Source organism: Oncorhynchus nerka, linkage group LG4 (assembly GCF_034236695.1).
Source record: "Oncorhynchus nerka isolate Pitt River linkage group LG4, Oner_Uvic_2.0, whole genome shotgun sequence".
Taxonomy (NCBI): Eukaryota; Metazoa; Chordata; class Actinopteri; order Salmoniformes; family Salmonidae; genus Oncorhynchus; species Oncorhynchus nerka.
This window is the reverse complement of record NC_088399.1, coordinates 48,681,135-48,701,276: the sequence shown is the minus strand read 5'-3', so window position 1 is coordinate 48,701,276 and position 20,142 is coordinate 48,681,135. Positions and strand designations below refer to the sequence as shown.

At 43.3% G+C, this 20,142-nt stretch overlaps 1 protein-coding gene across 1 annotated transcript; it reads right to left on the bottom strand.

Moving 5' to 3' along the window:
* Positions 1 to 1,966: 1,966 nt before the first annotated feature.
* wdr36 (WD repeat domain 36) lies at positions 1,967 to 19,969 on the bottom strand. The gene is made up of 23 exons (XM_029656353.2): positions 19,667 to 19,969; positions 19,164 to 19,191; positions 18,725 to 18,825; positions 18,395 to 18,512; positions 18,062 to 18,194; positions 17,334 to 17,388; positions 16,298 to 16,430; positions 15,961 to 16,136; positions 15,100 to 15,220; positions 14,952 to 15,017; positions 14,737 to 14,820; positions 14,459 to 14,613; positions 14,190 to 14,304; positions 13,930 to 14,095; positions 13,680 to 13,788; positions 13,481 to 13,560; positions 13,130 to 13,237; positions 11,870 to 11,967; positions 11,430 to 11,572; positions 11,041 to 11,160; positions 4,036 to 4,117; positions 3,586 to 3,773; positions 1,967 to 2,337 (listed from the first exon to the last, which is right to left on the bottom strand). The coding sequence occupies exons 1-23, from the start codon at positions 19,820 to 19,822 to the stop codon at positions 2,188 to 2,190; spliced, it is 2,685 nt and encodes an 894-aa protein (XP_029512213.1). The 5' UTR covers positions 19,823 to 19,969; the 3' UTR covers positions 1,967 to 2,187.
* Between the last annotated feature and the right edge of the window lie 173 nt (positions 19,970 to 20,142).

Below are 20,142 nucleotides of genomic sequence, written 5' to 3'. Positions count from 1 at the left end.
TATTGGAATAAGGCTGTAACGTAACAAAATGTGGAAAAAGTCAAGGGGTCTGAATACTTTCTGAATGAACTAATATATATATATATATATATATATATATATATAAGCAATAAGGCACGGGGGGTGGTATATGGCCAATTTACCACACCCCTTCTGGGCCGTATTGTTTAAAAATATGTACACTGTATATGGCTCTGGGCCTACCATTTGAACTATGTAATTACGCTGTAGCCTTAATATTCCCGCAAACATATATGTTGTGGGGCATATAAAAAATAAAAGACTGCCCTACAATTAAACACTGACAAATCACAGAAATGCAATTGATGCCCAGTAACTAACATTATCATTATTCAATGACAACACTTTCATATGTAAAAGTTGCAGTAAGATGTAATACACTAACAAAAAGTTACTCTATTGCTTTATTTTCCATACCATAAAAATGACAGGCTTGACTAAAACCCCATGCGTGGCTGGTCATCCTCTAGGACTCCAACAGAGCCTAGCTACAGAGAGAGGCACACAGAGACACCATCTGCTCCACTACCTGCTCCGTCATGAGACAAAAACTATAATCCCCAACAGCACTGAACACAATGAAAATACAGTGCATTCGGAAGGTACGCAGACTGAGTTTTTCCACATTTCTTACGTTACAGCCTTATTCTATATAAAGGTCCCACAGTTGACAGTACATATTAGAGAAACAACCAAGCCATGAGGTAGAAGGAATTGTCCGTAGAGCTCCGAGACAGGATTGTGTCGAGGAACAGATCTGGGGTAGGGTACCAAAACATTTCTGCAGCTTTGAAGAACACAGTGGCCTCAATGATTCTTAAATGGAAGAAGTTTGGAACCACCAAGACTCTTCCTAGAGCTGGCCGCCCGGCCAAACTGAGCAATCGGTGGAGAAGGGTTGGTCAGAGAGGTTCCTCTGTGGAGATGGGAGAACCTTACAGAAGGACAATTCTGCAGCACTCTACCAAACAGGCCTTTATGATAGTGGCCAGACGGAAGACACTGCTCAATAAAAGACACATGACAGCCAGCTTGGAGTTAGCCAAAAGGCACCTAAAGACTCAGACCATGAGAAACAATATTCTCTGGTCTGATGAAACCAAGATTGAACTCTTTGGCCTGAATGCCAAGCGTCACGACTGGAGGAAACCTGGCACCATCCCTACGGTGAAGCATGGTGGGGGCGGCCTTCATGCTGTGGGGATGTTTTTCAGCGGTAGGTACTGGGAAACTAGTCAGGATCGAGGGAAAGATGAACGGAGCAAAGTACAGAGAGATCCGTGATGAAAACCTGCTCCAGAGCGCTCAGGACCTCCAACTGGGGTGAAGGTTTACCTTTGAACAGGACAACAATCCTAAGCACACAGCCAAGACAACACAAGAGTGGCTTCGGGACAAGTCTCTGAATGTCTTCAAGTGTCCGAGCCAGAGCCCGGACTTGAACCTGATCGAATATCTCTGGGGAAATCTGAAAATAGCTGTGCAGCAACGCTCCCAATCAAACCTGACAGAGCTTTAGAGGATCTGCACTGAAGAGAAACTCCCCCAAAACAGGTGTGCCGAGCTTGTAGCATCATACCCAAGAATCGAGGCTGTAATCGCTGCCAAAGTTGCTTCAACAAAGTACTGAGTAAAGGGTCTGAATACTTATGTAAATGTTTTGTTTTTATTTTTTTTTTAAATCTAAAAAACCTTTTGCTTTGTCATTATGGGGTATTGTGTCTAGATTGATGATGGGGAAACTCTAGTATAGACAAGTGTGTGCCTTTCCAAATCATGTCCAATCAATTGAATGTACCACAGGTGAACTCCAACCAAGATGTTGAAATGCCTCAAGAATGATCAATGAAAACAGGATGCACCTGAGCTTTATCCTCTTATCTATTGAGACCGCAGGGAACAAAGCAAACTAAAGCAGACCAAAGGAACAAACAAAGTGAACAAATACAATGATAACAATCCATGTTTATTTTAAACGGTTACATCAGGTTTTCGATCAACCACAGTTTCATTGAACTTCATATTTTGTTCAGACCATTATGAGAGCACTTCATATAAAATGTGACCAATTTGTCTCGCATCAACTGTGATACTTGCGCCGAGAATACTGTGTAGAGATTTATACATAACTTTTATGGTGAAAAACAACACTGGGAGAGGTACGCTTCAAAGCAGTGCACTCTTGGTGTATGACAGCAAACACAGGCTCTGATTGAAAAGTGTCTGCATGGATGTCCACGTCTCCTCCAGTTTCTCTGATACTTTAGATGCCTCCTCCATCAGCCCTGGTTCCTGGGAGATCAGTCTAAGATGCAGCTAGAGAGAGAGAGACGAACCAGGGTTAGCGATGGATGTAAGTCTAGCCATACATGAACACACACACTTGTTATTTGCCCTCAGAACGTGCCTGTGGTGCTGTGAAGACAAACACATCATTCTTCATGTTCTGTAGAGATGCAATTTGAATGAAGGTACTCAACTAAATAGATTGTATTTTAAGAGGGATACAATAGAACTGCGTATCAAGTCAAACATGTTTTCTTGTTCCATTTTTATTGGACTTCTACAGGGAATCTGGGTATTAGTTTTGATCGAATAGGGCGTTGTGTATCAGAGAATTTTTACGTTTCTGTTTTTTTCTTTCCAATCATAGTGTTCTGATGCCATCTGCTGGCTGCAGATGTAAGTGGATGACAGTCAATGCAACAGAAAACAACTTTCCCCTTCATCTAGTGGCATCTGGAGTTGATACCATTAAGCTGCTCTTATACCTTTGTAACAACGATACAATTACTGTAGTAATAACATTGGACGAAAACGTAACAATAAAAACAACTAAATCAATCAAATGTAGATTCAATAAAAAATAAACTGTCTTTACACAGGTATACAGTGGTTGCAATAACGCAGAACTCTGTATTTTTCACCCAGACAAATAGATCAAACGCAAAAAGAAATATCTTGCTGTGTTTTGTAAACCAGATCTAAAATGCTCCTTATTGTAATTTCTGCTCGGCATCAGACTGATTTTATGCTTCAGTTGCACTTCTCCACTCAGATGAGAATTCACGAATGGGCATTCTATCAGCAGACAGCGCTCTGACTGATGCGTAGCTATTTTCTCTGGTACTTTTCTCGGTTTCTCCTGTAAAATGAAGATTCACTTCAGGCAAAACATTAGGAAATGTAGCTGGCTACATTCTTTCTATGATAAATATGATGGCCATGTATAATTTTTTTTTTGCAAAAAATACCTTTCTCATTTACGACTAGCCAAATAGCATTGCACTTCTGTAGTCATCTGATGAAAATGAAGCTATTTTCCACGGAATATGTCCCACTAATGTATTTTCTGTGATGGTAAACTATAATTGCACGGCCTTGATCACTATGTGAAGCAACAACAAAAAAAGACGACTTTCAATATTAAACACAGGCAATTAAAAAATACAAATAAATCAAATACAGCATTTTGAAAATACAGTTGTGAACTAACGCGACCCTTGGTATAACAGCAGCTGATTAAATGTGCAGTGTTAGTGACTATGATATTTATGTGGTTACCTTTAGGAAGAGAGCCAGGTAGGCCTGTGCCAGATCAAAGTCTCTCTTGGAGTCCAGCATGCTGGCCACCATCTTCAGGAAACCTTGTAAGACGGATACATCGCCACCCATATCAGGGGCCAGGCCTCGGAGTTCAGCATCAATCCCAGACGGACCCATCTCTTTCAGCAACCCCACAGGGTCATTATCTGGAGGAAACGATCATGAGGATGGGTTATTCATTGGATTGGCCTGAGGTACATGCCATTTGAAATGCAAAGTCGTGCCAAATAATACTTTAGTTAGTGCACATGCTAATGACTCGACTTCATAGCAGTAGGCCCAAGTATTGTGATTCCAAAAGATATTCTTGAGTTTTTATGGAGTCAGAATTGATTTGGGGTTAGAGGAATTGCTATGCTTGCAAAAGGTGCGGTGAGTAATAGCTAGGTAAGTGAGATTCAGACTTACATTTGTTGCTGAGCATAGCAGATTCTAGCTGTTGGTAGAAATGGGACTTCTGTGCCAGGACTCCAAAATTCACAATCTTTGACTGTGAAAAAAGTAAACAAAAGAAGCATTGTTTAAACCAAATAACAGTTGTTATGGGAGGGGGGATAATATGAAAAGCAAACAACCTTTTTTAAAAGTTGGAATCAGTAGTAGGGGAAACAGCGCCACTGTCCACCCTACAGCCGTTTTTGTTTTGTTGACAAAGCAGAGGTGGGGAGGGTCGCCTAGAGCCCTGCACAGGCATGCATTTCATGTCCAAGCCCTACCCATGCCAGCGACGTTCAGGCCCGACCCTACGCAGGTCTGACTGCTTAAGGACCGACCCTGCCCGAAATCCAAAATAACTTCCTCTGTTAGCAAATGCATTAGCTACTCCTCGCTGCCTGTCAGTCGCTCCTGCACGCTGCTCGCTCTGCTCATGGCGGTTCCGTATCTGTGAGTATCTATAGCAAATGGCTCCGCTTGGGCTACTCTGTTCAATGACGAGACAGAGAGCAGTAGACTGTTAGTCACTCTGACAAAACTCAAGGAACATTATTATTTTCTGTGAAAGAATCTCTCCTGTCTTATATTTGATGAGGTTGAAGCACTTCTGACACCATGTTATGATCTTAGTCAGATATGACAGTACCCCACAGCAGATCACGAGCAAATAGCTCAGCTTCAAAATGTTACTGATCAATTTAGTGATACAGGAGCCCTGCCTCGTTATTGATGGGAAAAACAGACCCTACCGGGCCCCTAACACAATTTATAATGTCTACCTTTCCCATCTGTCCTATTAGCCAACGTACAATCAATCGATAATAAAATAGACGAACTCGGATCACGTATATACTACCAATGGGACATTAAAAACTGTAATATCTTGTGTTTTACTGGACGAGTCGTGGCTGGACGACGACATGAATAACATATAGCTGGCGGGTTTTAAGCTTTTCGGCAGGATAGAACAGCGGACTCTGGTAAGACAAGGGGTGGCGGTCTATATACAGTTGAAGTTGGAAGTTTACATACACCTTAGCCAAATACATTTAAACTCGAGTTTCACAATTCCTGACATTTAATCCTAATAAAATTCCCTGGTTTAGGTCAGTTAGGATAACCACTTTATTTTAAGAATGTGAAATGTCAGAATAATAGTAGAGAGAATTATTTATTTCAGCTTTTATTTCTTTAATCACATTCCCAGTGGGTCAGAAGCGAACATATACTCAATTGGTATTTGGTAGCATTGCCTTTCAAATGATTTAACTAGGGTCAAACGTTATGGGTAGCCTTCCACAAGCTTCCCATAATAAGTTGGGTGAATTTTGGCCCATTCCTCCTTACAGAGCTGGTGTAACTGAGTCAGGTTTGTAGGCCTCCTTGCTCACACATTGCTTTTACAGTTCTGCCCACACATGTTCTATAGGATTGAGGTCAGGGCTTTGTGATGGCCACTCAAATACCTTGGCTTTGTTGTCCTTAAGCCATTTTGCCACAACTTTGGAAGTATGCATGGGGTCATTGTCCATTTGGAAGACCTATTTGCGACCAAGCTTTAACTGATGTCTTGAGATGTTGCTTCAATATATCCACATAATTTTCCCCCCTTTGATGCCATCTATTTTGTGAAGTGCACCAGTCCCTCCTGCAGCAAAGCACCCCCACAACATGATGCTGCCACCCCCGTACTTCTCGGTTGGGATGGTGTTCTTCCGCTTGCAAGCCTCCCCCTTTTTCCTCCGAACATAACGATGGTCATTATGGACAAACAGTTCTATTTTTGTTTCATCCGACCAGAGGACATTTCTCCAAAAAGTACGATCTTTGTCCCCATGTGCAGTTGCAAACCGTAGTCTGGCTTTTTTATGGCGGAGTTGGAGCAGTTGCTTCTTCCTTGCTGAGCAGCCTTTCTGGTTATGCGAATATAGGACTCGTTTTACTGTGGATACAGATACTTTTGTACCCGTTTCCTCCAGCATCTTCACAAGGACGTTTGCTGTTGTTCTGGGATTGATTTGCACTTTTCGCACCAAAGTATGTTCATCTCTAGGAGACAGAATGTGTCTCCTTCCTGAGAGCTATGACGGCTGCGTGGTCGCATGATGTTTATGCTTGCGTACTATTTTTTGTACAGATGAACGTGGTACCTTCACAGGCATTTGGAAATTGCTCCCAGGGATGAACCAGACTTGTGGAGGTCTACATTTTTTTCTGAGGTCTTGGCTGATTTCCCATGAGGTCAAGCAAAGAGGCACCGAGTTTGAAGGTAGGCCTTGAAATATAGCCACCAGGTACACCTCCAATTGACTCAATTAGCCTACCAGAAGTTTCTAAAGCCATGGCCTAATTTTCTGGAATTTTCCAAGCTGTTTAAAGGCACAGTCAACTTAGTGTATGTAAACTTCAACTGTATATTTGTAAACAGCTGGTGCACGAAATCTAAGGAAGTCTCAAGGTTTTGCTCGTCTGAGGTAGAGTATTTAATGATAAGCTGTAGACCACACTATCTACCTAGAAAGTTTTCATCTATATTCTTCGTAGCTGTCTATTTCCCATTTCAAACCAATGTTGGCACTAAGACTACACTTAATGAGCTGTATACGGCCATAAGTGAACAGGAAAACATTCACCCAGAGGCGGGGCTTCTAGTGGCTGGGGACTTTAATGCAGAAAAACTCAAATCCGTTTTAGGAGAAAAAAAAAAAAAAAAACTCAACCACTTTTACTCCACACACAGAGAAGCATAGAGTACACCACATCAGTCACTGGCTTCATCAATAAGTGCATCGATGACGTCGTCCCCTCAGTGACCGTAAGTACATATCCCAACCAGAAGCCATGGATTACAGGCAACATCCGCATTGAGCTAAAGGGTAGAGCTGCCGCTTTCAAGGAGCGGGACTCTAACCCGGCAGGGTAGCCTAGTGGTTAGAGTGTTGGACTAGTAACCGAAAGGTTGCAAGTTCGAATCCCCGAGCTGACAAGGTACAAATCTGTCGTTCTGCCCCTGAACAGGCAGTTAACCCACTGTTCCTAGGCCGTCATTGAAAATAAGAATTTGTTCTTAACTGACTTGCCTAGCAAAATAAAGGTAAAAATAAAAAAACCCGGAAGCTTATAAGAAATCCTGCTATGCCCTCCTACGAACCATCAAACAGGAAAAGCATCAATAAAGGACTAAGATCGAATTGTACTACACCGGCTCCGATGCTCGTCGGATTTGGCAGGGCTTGCAAACTATTAGACTACAAAGGGAAGCACAGCCACGAGCTTACCAGACAAGCTAAATTACTTCTATGCTCGCTTCGAGGCAAGTAACACTAAAACATGCATGACAGCATCAGCTGTTCCAGACGGCTGTGTGATGACACTCACATCAGCTACGGAGAGCAAGACCTTTAAACAGGTCAACGGCCACAGGGCCAGACAGATTACCAGGACGTGTACCCCGAGCATGCACTTACCAACTGGCAAGGGTCTTCACTGACAGTTTCAACCTCTCCCTGCCTGAGTCTGTAATACCCACATGTTTCAAGCAGACCACCATAGTCCCTGTGCCCAAGAACACGAAGGTAACCTGCCTAAATGACTACCGACCTATAGCACTCACATCTGTAGCCATGAAGTGCTTTGAAAGGCTGGTCATGGCTCACATCAACACCATTATCCCAGAAACCCTAGACCCACTCCAATTTGCATACCGCCCAAACAGATCCACAGATGATGCAATCTTTTTGCACTCCACACTGACCTTTCACACCTGGACAAAAGGAACACCTATGTGAGAATGCTATTCATTGACTACAGCTCAGCGTTCAACGCCATAGTGCCCTCAAAGCCAATCACTAAGCTAAGGACCCTGGGAAAAAAACACCTCCATCTGCAACTGGATCCTGGACTTCCTGACAGGCCACCCCCAGATGTTAAGGGAAGGTAACAACACATCCGCCACGCTGATCCTCAACACGGGGGCCCCTCAATCCCCTCCTGTACTGCCTGTTCACTCATGACCGCATGGCCAGGCATAACTCCAACACCATCATTAAGTTTGCCGATGACACAACAGTGGTAGGCCTGATCACCGACAATGACAAGACAGCCTACAGGGTGGAGGTAAGCAACCTGGCCGTGTGGTGCCAGGACAACAACCTCTTATCTCCCTCAACATGATCAAGACAAACGAGATGATTGTGGACTACAGGAAAAGGAGGACCGAGCACGCCCACATTCTCATGGGGTTGTAGTGGAGCAGGTTGAGAGCTTCAAGTTCCTTGGTGTCCTCATCACCAACAAACTAACATGTTCCAAGCACACCAAGACAATCGTGAAGGGCAGGGCACGACAAAACCTATTCCCCCCCAGGAGACTGAAAAGATTTGGCATGAGTCCTCAGATCCTCAAAAGGTTCTACAGCTGCAACAAAGAGCTGGTTGCATCACTGCCTAGTATGGCAACAGCTTGGCCTCCGACCGCAAGGCACTACAGAGGGTAGTGCGTATGGCCCTGTACATCACTGGGGCCAAGCTTCCTGCCATCTAGGACCTCTACACCAGGCGGTGTCAGAGGAAGGCCCTAAAAATTATCAAAGACCCCAGCCACCTAGTCATAGACTGTGGTCTCTGCTACCGCATGGGAAGCGGTACCGGAGCACCAAGTCTAGGTCCAAGAGGCTTCTGAACAGCTTATACCCTCAAGCCATAAGACTCCTGAACATCTAATTAAATGGCTACCCGGACTATTTGCATTGTCGTCGCCCCCCCCCCCCCCTTTACACTGCTGCTACTCTGTTTATTATCTATGCATATTAACTCTACCTACATGTACATATTACCTCGACTAACCGGTGCCCTAGCACATAGACTCTGTACCAGTACCCCATGTATTTTTTCTTAAAACTGCATTGTTGGTTAAGGGCTTGTAAGTAAGCATTTCACTGTACGGTCTACACCTATTGCAGACCTGCCAAACCTGTCCAACTTTTTAGAGTACCAGACGCACGCGGCAAATTGGAGATTCAACACGCGCTCGTAGCACTCCCCGAATTGGGGTTCCTTCCCCCGCACGTGTGCACGCTGTTCGTGAGTCTGATCGCAATTATAGAGTTGTTCCAAATCAAGTCGATAAAAAGGATGGAATACTTTGACAGCATTCCAGTTACACATATGGTAAAAGTCACTAACAATATGTAATTAGAAAAAACACAAAGGGCCTTTATTCTTGGAGTAAAAAAATAATAATTAAGCATATAATAACAAGTTATTTGTTTAAGTACAAAATGTACAAAGGTCTTATCCATGGGAATAAAAAAAAACCTGATAAGAACAAATGTTTGAAGCAGAGAATCAGTATCAAATAAACATGTAAAAGGAAAAGGCTATGATAGGAAGCAGTGGGTAAGAACACATCTTCTGGAGAGCTTGAAATGTTCAGGAAATCATTTCCTAGACAGATTTGCCTGGCAGCTAGCAGACTTAGCCTCACGCAGCAGGGCATCAGGATAGACTTCTCCGTGGCAAACAGTTCCTCTGGCAATCATTGAAACCTTGGTAACAAGGGCACTCAGCATGTCTGTACTGGGGGAGGCTCTGTACTGGGTTTTGTCCTTGGAAACGAGACTGAATATTAGTTCGCAGTCTGCATCGCAGTGGAATATGACCAATATGCACAGCATCACAGTCGAAAGGTGGGAATAGACCAGGCTGCCCCGCCTTTTCATTGTGCAGATTTCTCTCCAGGCCTGATCCGTGCGCATGTTGACCAGACTCTGCTCAAAAGTTTGCTGCCTGATAGAGTCTAAACTCATCTTCCACCAGATCAACAGAGGCTCCCTCAGAAATAATGCAGGGAGAGCACGTCGTGAAAAGGTTGAGGGATGAGAACTTGGCAGTCGGCCTGTTGGCAATGTTTCAGCCTATGTGAAGGTGCCCATTGGATTTCTTTGCAGCACATACATCATTTCAGATTTTCGAAATGCATCAAATCTCAAATCTAGTGCAAGGACTTTTAGAAGCATTGCCTCTATAGCCAATACAGGACACTCATTCATTCTTCATCGCGCCGTCTTCTAAACTCCCGACTCCCATTTAATGCCAAGATATTTATATTTATTTGGGATTATACTTTTGTAAATGCTTTTTCTGACATGGATCATCATTTCAGTCGCAGTCCATCAGGTTGCGTGATCCTCGTAATGTTACGTGGAAAATGCAACTAATGGGACGCAGAATTGAATGTCTATCATTCTCACAACAAATGCGACCAGTTCTTTTTCGCATTTGCATTTAATTTCTTTCGCAAGAAAATGCGAGTGAACTGCTGGCACTTTAGAGCCCACCGAATGTCCATCCTATGTTCGCTAATGTTAGCTTGAAACAATTAGTGTTTACCTTTCCACAACAACACAGAGTCGAAAAGAGACTTGCCCGTGTGTTTACGTACAGCTGACAGTCGGCAAACTCAGCATCACATCAAACAGGAGGAGGGGCAGACACGGGGTAGCTACGTCCAATAATGATTTTATTCATCTCCGTGTCCGTTGACACAAACTCCGTAGACGCCTGGGTGTTGCAGCTCAACAATAGGTTAGATTTACTCAGCGGGTTTATTTGTTATTCAAATGTTGTTTAAAAAAAATATATGTATATATAATAATCAGTCCCTATTCATTTCTGCGTACTTTTAACTCGGATCTCGTACATGGACAGAGAATTGCGCAGCTGGTACGCAAAATGCGTGCATGTTGGCAGGTCCTGGTATTGTATATGGCGCATGTGACAAATACAATTTGACTTGATTTTTTATTTGAACATCGCAAACAGACATGGCAGTTTCAACATTAAGGATTCCAGCTCCTGTAATTTACATTAATGTTAATTTATTTTTTATAAAAATGGATTTTACAGTGTTGTGGTTTCAGGGTCATTCATGGAGTTCTGTTTATTATCAGAACTTGAAGAAGTAGCTAACTTCTCTCACCTGTTCCCCCTGGTTGGAGCCTTCAGAGGGGGCGAACTGTGGTATTAGTCCTGGGATGGTGGGCATAAAGAAGGGGGCAGCCTTTGGAACCTTGGGGGGCTCCTTGGGTCTGTTCCGTTTCTATATGTGAAAGGGGAAAACACCAATCTCATTTCAGTCCGACATAACAAAAACAAAATATATGAGCACTGTGAAAGTCTGTCTTATGAAGCGATGACAATGATATTACCACACGCGTCGTCAGTCACTGCAAGTGTAAGGAGAAATGTGTTGCCTTAGGTTTAGCTCAGAGGGCTAAGACTGTCTTGAGTCGCACAGACAACCTGGGCTTGAGACCGTGTAGCTGACCCGTTTTCCCTCCGCAGACAACCACAGCGTGACATGCTCACCTTGATGATGTCGAGGTGCAGCAGGTTCTTCCAGCGAGAGTCGGCCAGCAGAGAGAGGGTGACCAGCTGCTCGTCCAGTTGCTCGGGAGACTCATATTCTATCATCTCAGTGTTGAGATCAGTATCTCCCTCTTCCTCTTCATCTGCAGAAGAAAACTAATGTTTCTTTGGCAACGGACACCATCAGCTACCATCTAATATTGCTTAAGCTCCAGAAAGGCTATTTCAAGCATTTGAATGTACAGTACTCTGCCACACACATTACGGCACAGTATTGTTTTTCTCCACCAATATCTAGAAAATATTCAAAAGGACCGCTTGAATAATTGGCTGGTACCACTGTTACATGTGCCAGTCCAGATGGTGTGGGGGACTTTCGAGCCCCTCGTGCCCGGTACAGAGTAAGTGCTACATGGGTACAGTGGCTGTTCAGTCGGTACCTTGGCTGGAACAGGTTCCTGGCAGCATGATCCCGGTGGGCTCGTAATCTGCAGGCAGGGGGCGCAGCGACACCATACTGCACAGCGTGTTGTTGGACCTGGAAACACAACCATACGGAATTCACTCAACATGGGATGCTCACTCAACAATAACACTAATGTAGTAATGTTCAAAATCAGGAAGGCTGGTCTGAATGCTCATATATACGTCATCCAGTAAGCATAACAGAAGTCACTTTATTTCCTATTCTAGGGGCATAGTGGGAATGAATACAAAACTAATCATCATCAGCATAGTGTCTCGTTTCTCCTCTTCCCTGTCAGCCATATGTGGAATGTCAATCACCTCCTGAGCGTAGAGCCTATAACCACGGCACAATGATGCACATTCCTCACACATGCAGTCTAACCTGTGGGCTCAATCTCGCACGTATCACCTTCCTCTCTCTCAGTTTTCAACAACCATCCGCCACCACTAGCTATTATAACCTTAAGGGCCGTCACGGGAACTCCTTTCCTCCAGCGGGAGAGGGCTTCGATGCCAGCAGCCCCGCATAGGGCAACCCGTCATCGGTTCATCTAGCTCAGAGGATCTTCCCTCGGAGACGAAACCATTCCCCCAAAACTATTTCACAAAATCTCATATTGCTTTCGGTCTTTGTTGTTCATTCAGCTGGGCCTGTACTCGATTGAATTACTAATACTGAATACTACTATGATGTTGTGCTTTGTAGCTCAGTTGGTAGAGCATGGCGCTTGCAACGCCAGGATAGTGGGTTCAATTCCCGGGACCTGCCGTACGTAAAAATGTATGCACACATGACTAAGTCGCTTTGGGTAAAAGCGCCTGGTAAATGTCATACATTATTATTATTGCTGAATACTACGAGTTACTATCCTGAATAGTATTATACTGGATGTGATACTACTACTCAATATACATGCAACACAGTGTGTCACAGAAAACTACTTGAATACAAGGAAATAACTCAAATCCTTCATAAATAACAAATAAATCCTTCATAAATAACTATTCAATTGAATAGATGCTGGAACAATTGACCATATGACTACTAATTTGCTGGGTCCCATTTATTCAAAGACTAAGCAAATCAAGATTGTTCCTTTATCATCCAATGCTTGGTTGCCTGTTAGTGTGAACATTAACCAGCAGGTTAGGTTCCGTAATAAGGACATAACCTCAGATAATCATCGACTCCACCCACCACACAGTCTTTCTTTGATGTGGGTGACTCTTACCATAAGTAGATCCCCAAGTTGTCGACATGGGAGGAGGCTAGAAAGTCCCCTGTGGGTGACATGGTCAGACTGACTGCAGCAAAGTCGACCAAGAAGCAGTCCACCAGGCTAGGAAAGAAAGTTAACAGTGACAGAAAAAAAGAGAGAGAATAAATCAAGTCAATTACTGAAGGCTGAGAGGGAAATTCCCCTGCAGAGCACTTAAAGGAGATTCATTGATAAACTACATTTTTGATAAAGCCCCCTTTTTTTTTTTTTAAGAATCTGAACAAAAAGTAATCTTAACGATTTCAGGTTATGGCAAGAGGAAATGACGAGAAGCTGCTCCAGAAGCGGAAGGATTAGTCTTACCAGCCAGAGGGAAGGTCCCATGTCCTGATAGTACAGTCCATGGCTGCCGTTATCAACCAGCGACCGTCTGGACTGAAAGCCTGAGGAGAAACGTCAGACAAGAAAAATCATCAGTAGTCAAAAAGATATTTGAGGGAAAGAGATCAAAATCGAGAGTAAAAAAAAACAGAAAGGGAGATCAAGAAAGATAACGACTCACCATGTCATTGACCTGTCCTCGATGGCCAGAGAACTTGCGGACAATCCTCTTGGTCTCCATGTCCAGAACATTGAGAGTGAAGTCGTCCAGCGCGATGGCAAACATCCCACTTTACCAGGGACAGAAAAGACTACAATCAATCAGACACTTTCCTACAGCTATGTTATAACCACGTGAAAACTACAAATCAGTTGGAAGACGTGCAGTCGTGTCAGTGCTGTTCCTCCCTGTGGTGTTATCTGTCCCGTACCTGTCCCGGTGCAAGTGTGTGGTGGCGGGCGAGGTGCCCAGGTCAATGGAGAGGACCAGCTTCCTAGATTTGAACTTCCAGATGTTGACCAGTTTGTCAGCTCCGGCACTCACGGTCAGCTGGTTGAGTCCATCCACCGACACGCCGCGCACCGCCCCGCTGTGAGCTACACGGTCAGAGATGGGACGAATGAAGCTGAATCTTTCACGGAAAGCACGAGCCAAATATACATCGGTAATTGTCTTTCTGGGGGTACTTACCTTCGTCCTCTCCATATTGACCTCTATGCATGCCAGACTGCATGTTGTAAACGTCAATATGTCCAGATGAGAGTCCTATCACCACGAAGTTACCACAAGATGTGATATCTACCGCCTGAGGCGAAAGTACACATTTTAACAACAGAAATAGCGTATACATTGTGTTTGTTTCAAAATGTGTAATAAACGTTGTGTTATAAACTAACTCATCAAATAATTTGGGTTCATTTGACACTAAGAACAAGACATTTTTACACATATTTAGCTACCGTAGCATGGACGCTGAGAGCGCGGTTCTTGTTGAAGCGTTTCGGCTCCAGCTTGTGTGCTCCCATGCTGCCCTTCTGATAGTTCCAGGTGGTCGTCATGAGGTACCCTCGATGACACGCCACTATACTGTCCCAATCACTCTGGCGGGCACTTTCTACATCCCACATAGAATCAGAGAAAACAAACGTTTTTACAAATTAAATCCCATTCAATGATAAAAGTTCTACAGGAAAAACTGACTTGTTTCGAGTTTTTTTGTTGTTGTTGCTAAACATACCTGAGGCGAAAGTGGTGATGGCAGGAAGCTTTAGTTTGTCATACCTCAAGCTTTTCTTTTTGGATTTCTTCTTGTTGATGGAACCTAGTTACCAATTGGTTTATTGTCATGAAGAATAGAGCAAACAAGGATTCATGCAGGTAAACAGTACTCAAATTGACAGCTCATAGTCCATAACAGCAATTTTCCCTACAACAGAAAAAATGTAATCGTACCATGTCCTAAACTCCTGTTGAATCTCTCATGAACAGTGGAGAACGACTGCAGAGTACCATCTTGACCTTAGAAAAAGAAAGAGTACAGCGGATTAGAGAGAAGAAAAAAAACCTTATACAACTGCCTGATAAAGCAAATCACACATACCAGCACTGAGAATGTGATGTCCGTTCAGGCCGTGGTGCTGGACCTTAGTGGGCGGGGCGCTGTGTCCCTGACGACTCCTGAGTAGACGGCCTCCTCCCCCCGCCGTGTCAAAGATCCACACCTGAGGAATATGACTGATCATTCAAAACTCTATGGTTGAATACCAAATCTCGAGGGCAGCAGTCTAAGACTCTGCACCTCAGTGAAAGAAGGCGACACTACAGTCCCTGGATGGAATCCAAGACAATCACATCCGGCCGTGATTGGGAGTCCCATAGGGTGGCGCACAATTGGCCCAGTGTCGTCCGGGTTTGGCCATCATTGTAAATAACAATTGTTCTTAACTGACTTGCCTAGTTAAATAAAGGTTAAATATTTTGGTACGAGAATGTGTTAGCAGAGCTGAATTTGCAACTTGAGATTTGCAAATACAAGCTTTAAGACAGGGGTGTCAAACTAATTTTACCCCGGGGCCTGGTCTACTAAGAGGTCCTGGGGGCTGCATTCGGTCTATAAAGAGGTCCTGGGGGCCGCATTCGGTCTACAAAGAGGTCCGGTGGGGGGGGGCGCATTCGGTCTATAAAGAGGTCCGGGGGGAGCGCATTCGGTTTTCAATCTTTTAAATTTTCGATGCTCCCTGACTGTCAAGCTTTCATGTCGGTGACTATTAGCAAGCTGGACACAGTCAAGAAATTAACGTAGACACAATCATTTCCACACAGTTTCAAGTGAAAATGTGGCAGTATGTTTGACACCCCTTCTTTAAGATGTGTAGTAAAAAAATAAAAATTTTACAGCAATTGTACAGTGCCGTCCTCTAGTGAATGATAATTTAAGTAACACAATTTAAGTAACACTAACCCGAATGCCGTTATCAGCCCCATTGGTGATGAGAAGAGGCTCGCCATGGAGGAATGTTAGTCCAGCGATAGCTGTGTTGTGGGCATCTCTCATCTGACAAACAAGCTTCTTCTCCTCCAGATCCCACAGCCCAATATGTCCAATAGGACTACCAGCTGCCATTACTGGATGGCCATCTAGAAGACAATCACATCAAAGTGTTAAGAGGTGAGTAAACATTTTATTTATTATATTGGACGCAAAGCAGTGACGCACCAGACAAAAAAATGAAGCCACACAATGTTGTGTTTATCATTATAATCATTACGACAACACCTCGTTCAATTGGGGATGTCACCTGTTCTGAAGGAAAGGGAAGTGACTGGGCCCCAGTCTTGCTGGAACTTCATCAGTGACTCATCAAACTTGATGTTGTGGATGATGATCTGACCCGATGATAGGCCAACTCCTACAACGTCCACAGCTGGGGTCTGAGGGGGCGGTTTAGAGGAAATGGGTGAGAGAGAAATAAGCTCGACAGGAAACACATAGATTTTTTAATAAAAAAGAAAAAAACCGTTGACCCTTTTTCCTCCCCAATTTTGTGGTATCCAATTGGTTGTTATAGTCTTGTCTCATCTCTGCAACTCCCGCACAGACTCGGGAGAGGCGAAGGTCGAGAGCCGTGCGTCCTCCAAAACACAACCCAACCAAGCCGCACTGCTTCTTGACACAGTGGCAAATGCATGAAGTATTTATTTCCAGTCAATGTAAATAGCCTATCATTTTTAAGAGCTTCATTTAATTGGAAATAGAACTTTGCCCTGTGCTTCTCCGGCCATACACTATAGTGAAGGCCCTATAGCCTACGGATCATTTCATTGACATCACATTGTAGGCGCACCCTGCTTACATTTTCACTCAAAGTGATCTAGAACAAGAAAAAGTTGGTGACCGCTGTTCTAGTCTACGGCTGCCTATTGTGATTATTAACGCTACATAGGCCTATGGTTTATTATGTGTAGAGTCGCATGGTAAAATGCAAGAGTCGTGGATTTCCGTAGGTCTACAAGGCTATTTGGTCTGTAATGTCGAAATCACATGAGATGGTTTGTTATGGGTGACTGAATACAGCAGGGTATAGCGTAGGCTATGCTTTATTGATCCTTTAATTATGGTTTGAGTGCCCAGATAGGGGCCCACCTACATTTTTGCTGGCCCTGCCGTCATCAGATTTCTGCCTCTGCCTGCATGTCTTCCCGAGTCAGAATGTAGGCTACACAGTACCTTCATTCTATACAGTATTTGAAAGGAGTTGAACATGTGTTTGCTTGACTGTTCCTCAACCTAAAAACTTTCAGCTTTGAGAAAAGTAAAATGGTATTTTAACCAACCTGCTGAAGCACTGTAACTCCTGATGGCCACCCAGTGAAGGTGTACAGAAGCTTGCTAAGACACAAAAGAAATGCACTTAATGAGCACAGAGAACATGGCAAACATTCCTACATTTAAGACCAAACTTTGACAAAGCACACTTGCAATTGCATTAATGCAGATCTTTGGTTGTTCTGTCCTTCCATCAGTTTTATGATTTCACAAACAAATTATAATTAAATTATCAACCAATACTTTTTAGTTCAAAATATTATAATTTTTTTGTTTCACTTTACCCCTTTTTCATGGTATCCAATTGTTTTTAGTAGCTACTATCTGGTCTCATCGCTACAACTCCCGTACGGGCTTGGGAGAGACGAAGGTTGAAAGTCATGCGTCCTCCGATACACAACCCAACCAAGCCGCGCTGCTTCTTAACACAGCGCGCATCTAACCCGGAAGCCAGCCGCACCAATGTGTCGGAGGAAACACCGCGCACCTGGCAACCTTGGTTAGTGCGGTGAGACAAGGACATCCCTACCGGCCAAGCCCTCCCTAACCCGGACGACGCTAGGTCAATTGTGCGTCGCCCCACGGACCTCCCGGTCGCGGCCGGTTACGACAGAGCCTGGGCACGAACCCAGAGTCTCTGATGGCACAGCTGGCGCTGCAGTACAGTGCCCTTAACCACTGCGCCACCCGGGAGGCTCCTGTTCAAATTATTTTAAAACTACATTAATGACCGTACTTGGATTTGACATTCCAGAGCTGGAGACCTCCTTGGCTACTCCCAAACAGGATCTTGTTCAGGTAAGTGCTTGGGTGCATTACAGCAGACACCTCAAATGACACTTTGTCAAATGTTATCTGCAGGTACTCCTCTGTGGGACAAACAAGCACAAGAGAACAAACCTATTTAATTGACTTCACAAAAACTGGTTTGACTGGAAAATGAAAAACTACTGATCATCATTTCAAAACAATCAATTTACCAAAACATGTTCAACTCTAGGTTCATTGGAACAGATAAACTCAACAATGATCCCAATGATCAGTTCTGCATTATTTTTGCAACACAAACCCTCTGACTCCACGTCCCAAACAATGACAGCATTGTCCCGGTCTACAGAAATGATGTGATCCCCAAAAGGCAGCAGGAGGTGAACATCAGCTCCATGGCCGGTGTACATGTGAACGACCTGGATAGACGCAACAATCTCACAGTCAGTTGACTATAAGCAATGTCATTCACTCTACGTCAACGTAACATTGAAGCTAAAGCGAGTGTGTGCCCTCAGCTAGCCTCGTGTCATGACAAGTAGGTGGCCTAAATAGTTTGATATCATTGTCTTTAAAAAAAAAAAGATCATATAATATATTTATTATATAAGTGATGGAATGGATACTTCACCTCTTTGTTCCTGGCAAATGCTGATACTTTCCCCCCAATTGCAACATAGACCAGCATCCGATCAGCCGCTATGCATGATATGTCCTCTGGAAGTGCATTACCTTGGGAAAATTCATACATTCCTTAAATCTACAGTCAAATTGTTTGAAACTGTAACACCGGTGAATTAATAAGGGAGCTATACTTGGTGATATGAGTGATCGTCATACACAGTCGGGAAACTCTTACAGACATCAACAGAATCCAATCTTCCCGCTGTATGCCCTCCCTTGACACATGCCCACATTAGGAAGAGCAAACAGTGGCTCTTTTGGCAGATATGCATTTGATTGCTGTTGATTTCTGTAGGGAGGATGTCCCACTGTGTAAGATGATGTCATCATATCAGGAAGAGTACCTTTAAATTAAACTACATAAATATACATGGAGTCCTACTTACTGACAGCAACAATTCCAAGTTTCTTGACCTGTAACATTGCAAATGGTTACCAAACAAAACAATGGACAATGGAATGTGCAAAAAGGTGAAGTGATGTTAACTTGTCTTTTGAGTCACTGTTATGGCTACAGAACTAATGATGATCACCAATAGGACCACTGAATAACCACTCCGATTATAATATGAGAATTAGCGAGCTATCAAATAACTAAATGTACTCTTACAAAAACAGTAACTGAAGTCTACTGTGGTATTTTGGGCGCAGTATTTGCAGCATACCGTGCACTCTGACTGCAATCTTCTTTCGTAAGGGTAGATAACGTTATTTTAGAAAAGGCTGCCCTCAAAATCTGGCATTGCATTCGTGGCACATCCTTTAGCTATGTTGTTTCATCGATCTAGTTGACATCAGGAAATGGCAAATATATATATGTTTTAAATGATTGCTATGTGACAAGTAAATAGCTAAGTTTATCGTTACATTTATCAACATAAGTACTTACATTGTACGTGTGGAAACAGTTTCCCACGGCTGTTACAATGTAGAATTCTCGATGTTTCTTATGGTACCGTACCACGTGTGAGAGGTGATTCGAATACAGTCCCAATGCTCTGAAGCCTGAAAATATAACGCTTCCCTTTTTACTACCCACCGGCATGTTTAGGTTGATGTATATCAAGTAATGCTTTATCAAATGTAGAGACCTTTTTCGTAATCTATTTAAATACGGCAGGCAGAATAAGGTTGTTCCTGTGGTTCTTCAATGTTTTCAAAGCGTGAACACATCTTGTGTAACACTGAAAAGTGTCCGATAGACTGGATTTAAGAGAATTATAACTTCCGCCTGATAAATTCCCTGATATTCCCTTCATAAATATCTACCCCTCTCAATCTCTATTATATTGCAAATAAAAGTATCAACAAAATCTTGAAAACGGTCTAATAAATTATTAGTATAGTAAAGAATATATTGCCGTG

Bases quoted from the DNA above. Each gene is read 5' to 3' on its own strand.
- wdr36 (XM_029656353.2), bottom strand. From the start codon at position 19,822: ATGCCGGTGGGTAGTAAAAAGGGAAGCGTTATATTTTCAGGCTTCAGA. The intron at 14,096-14,189 runs GTAAGTACCCCC...CTGACCGTGTAG, and splicing joins TCAATATGGAGAGGACGAAG to CTCACAGCGGGGCGGTGCGC. The intron at 11,968-13,129 runs GTAAGAGTCACC...TTGTGTTTCCAG, and splicing joins AACTTGGGGATCTACTTATG to GTCCAACAACACGCTGTGCA.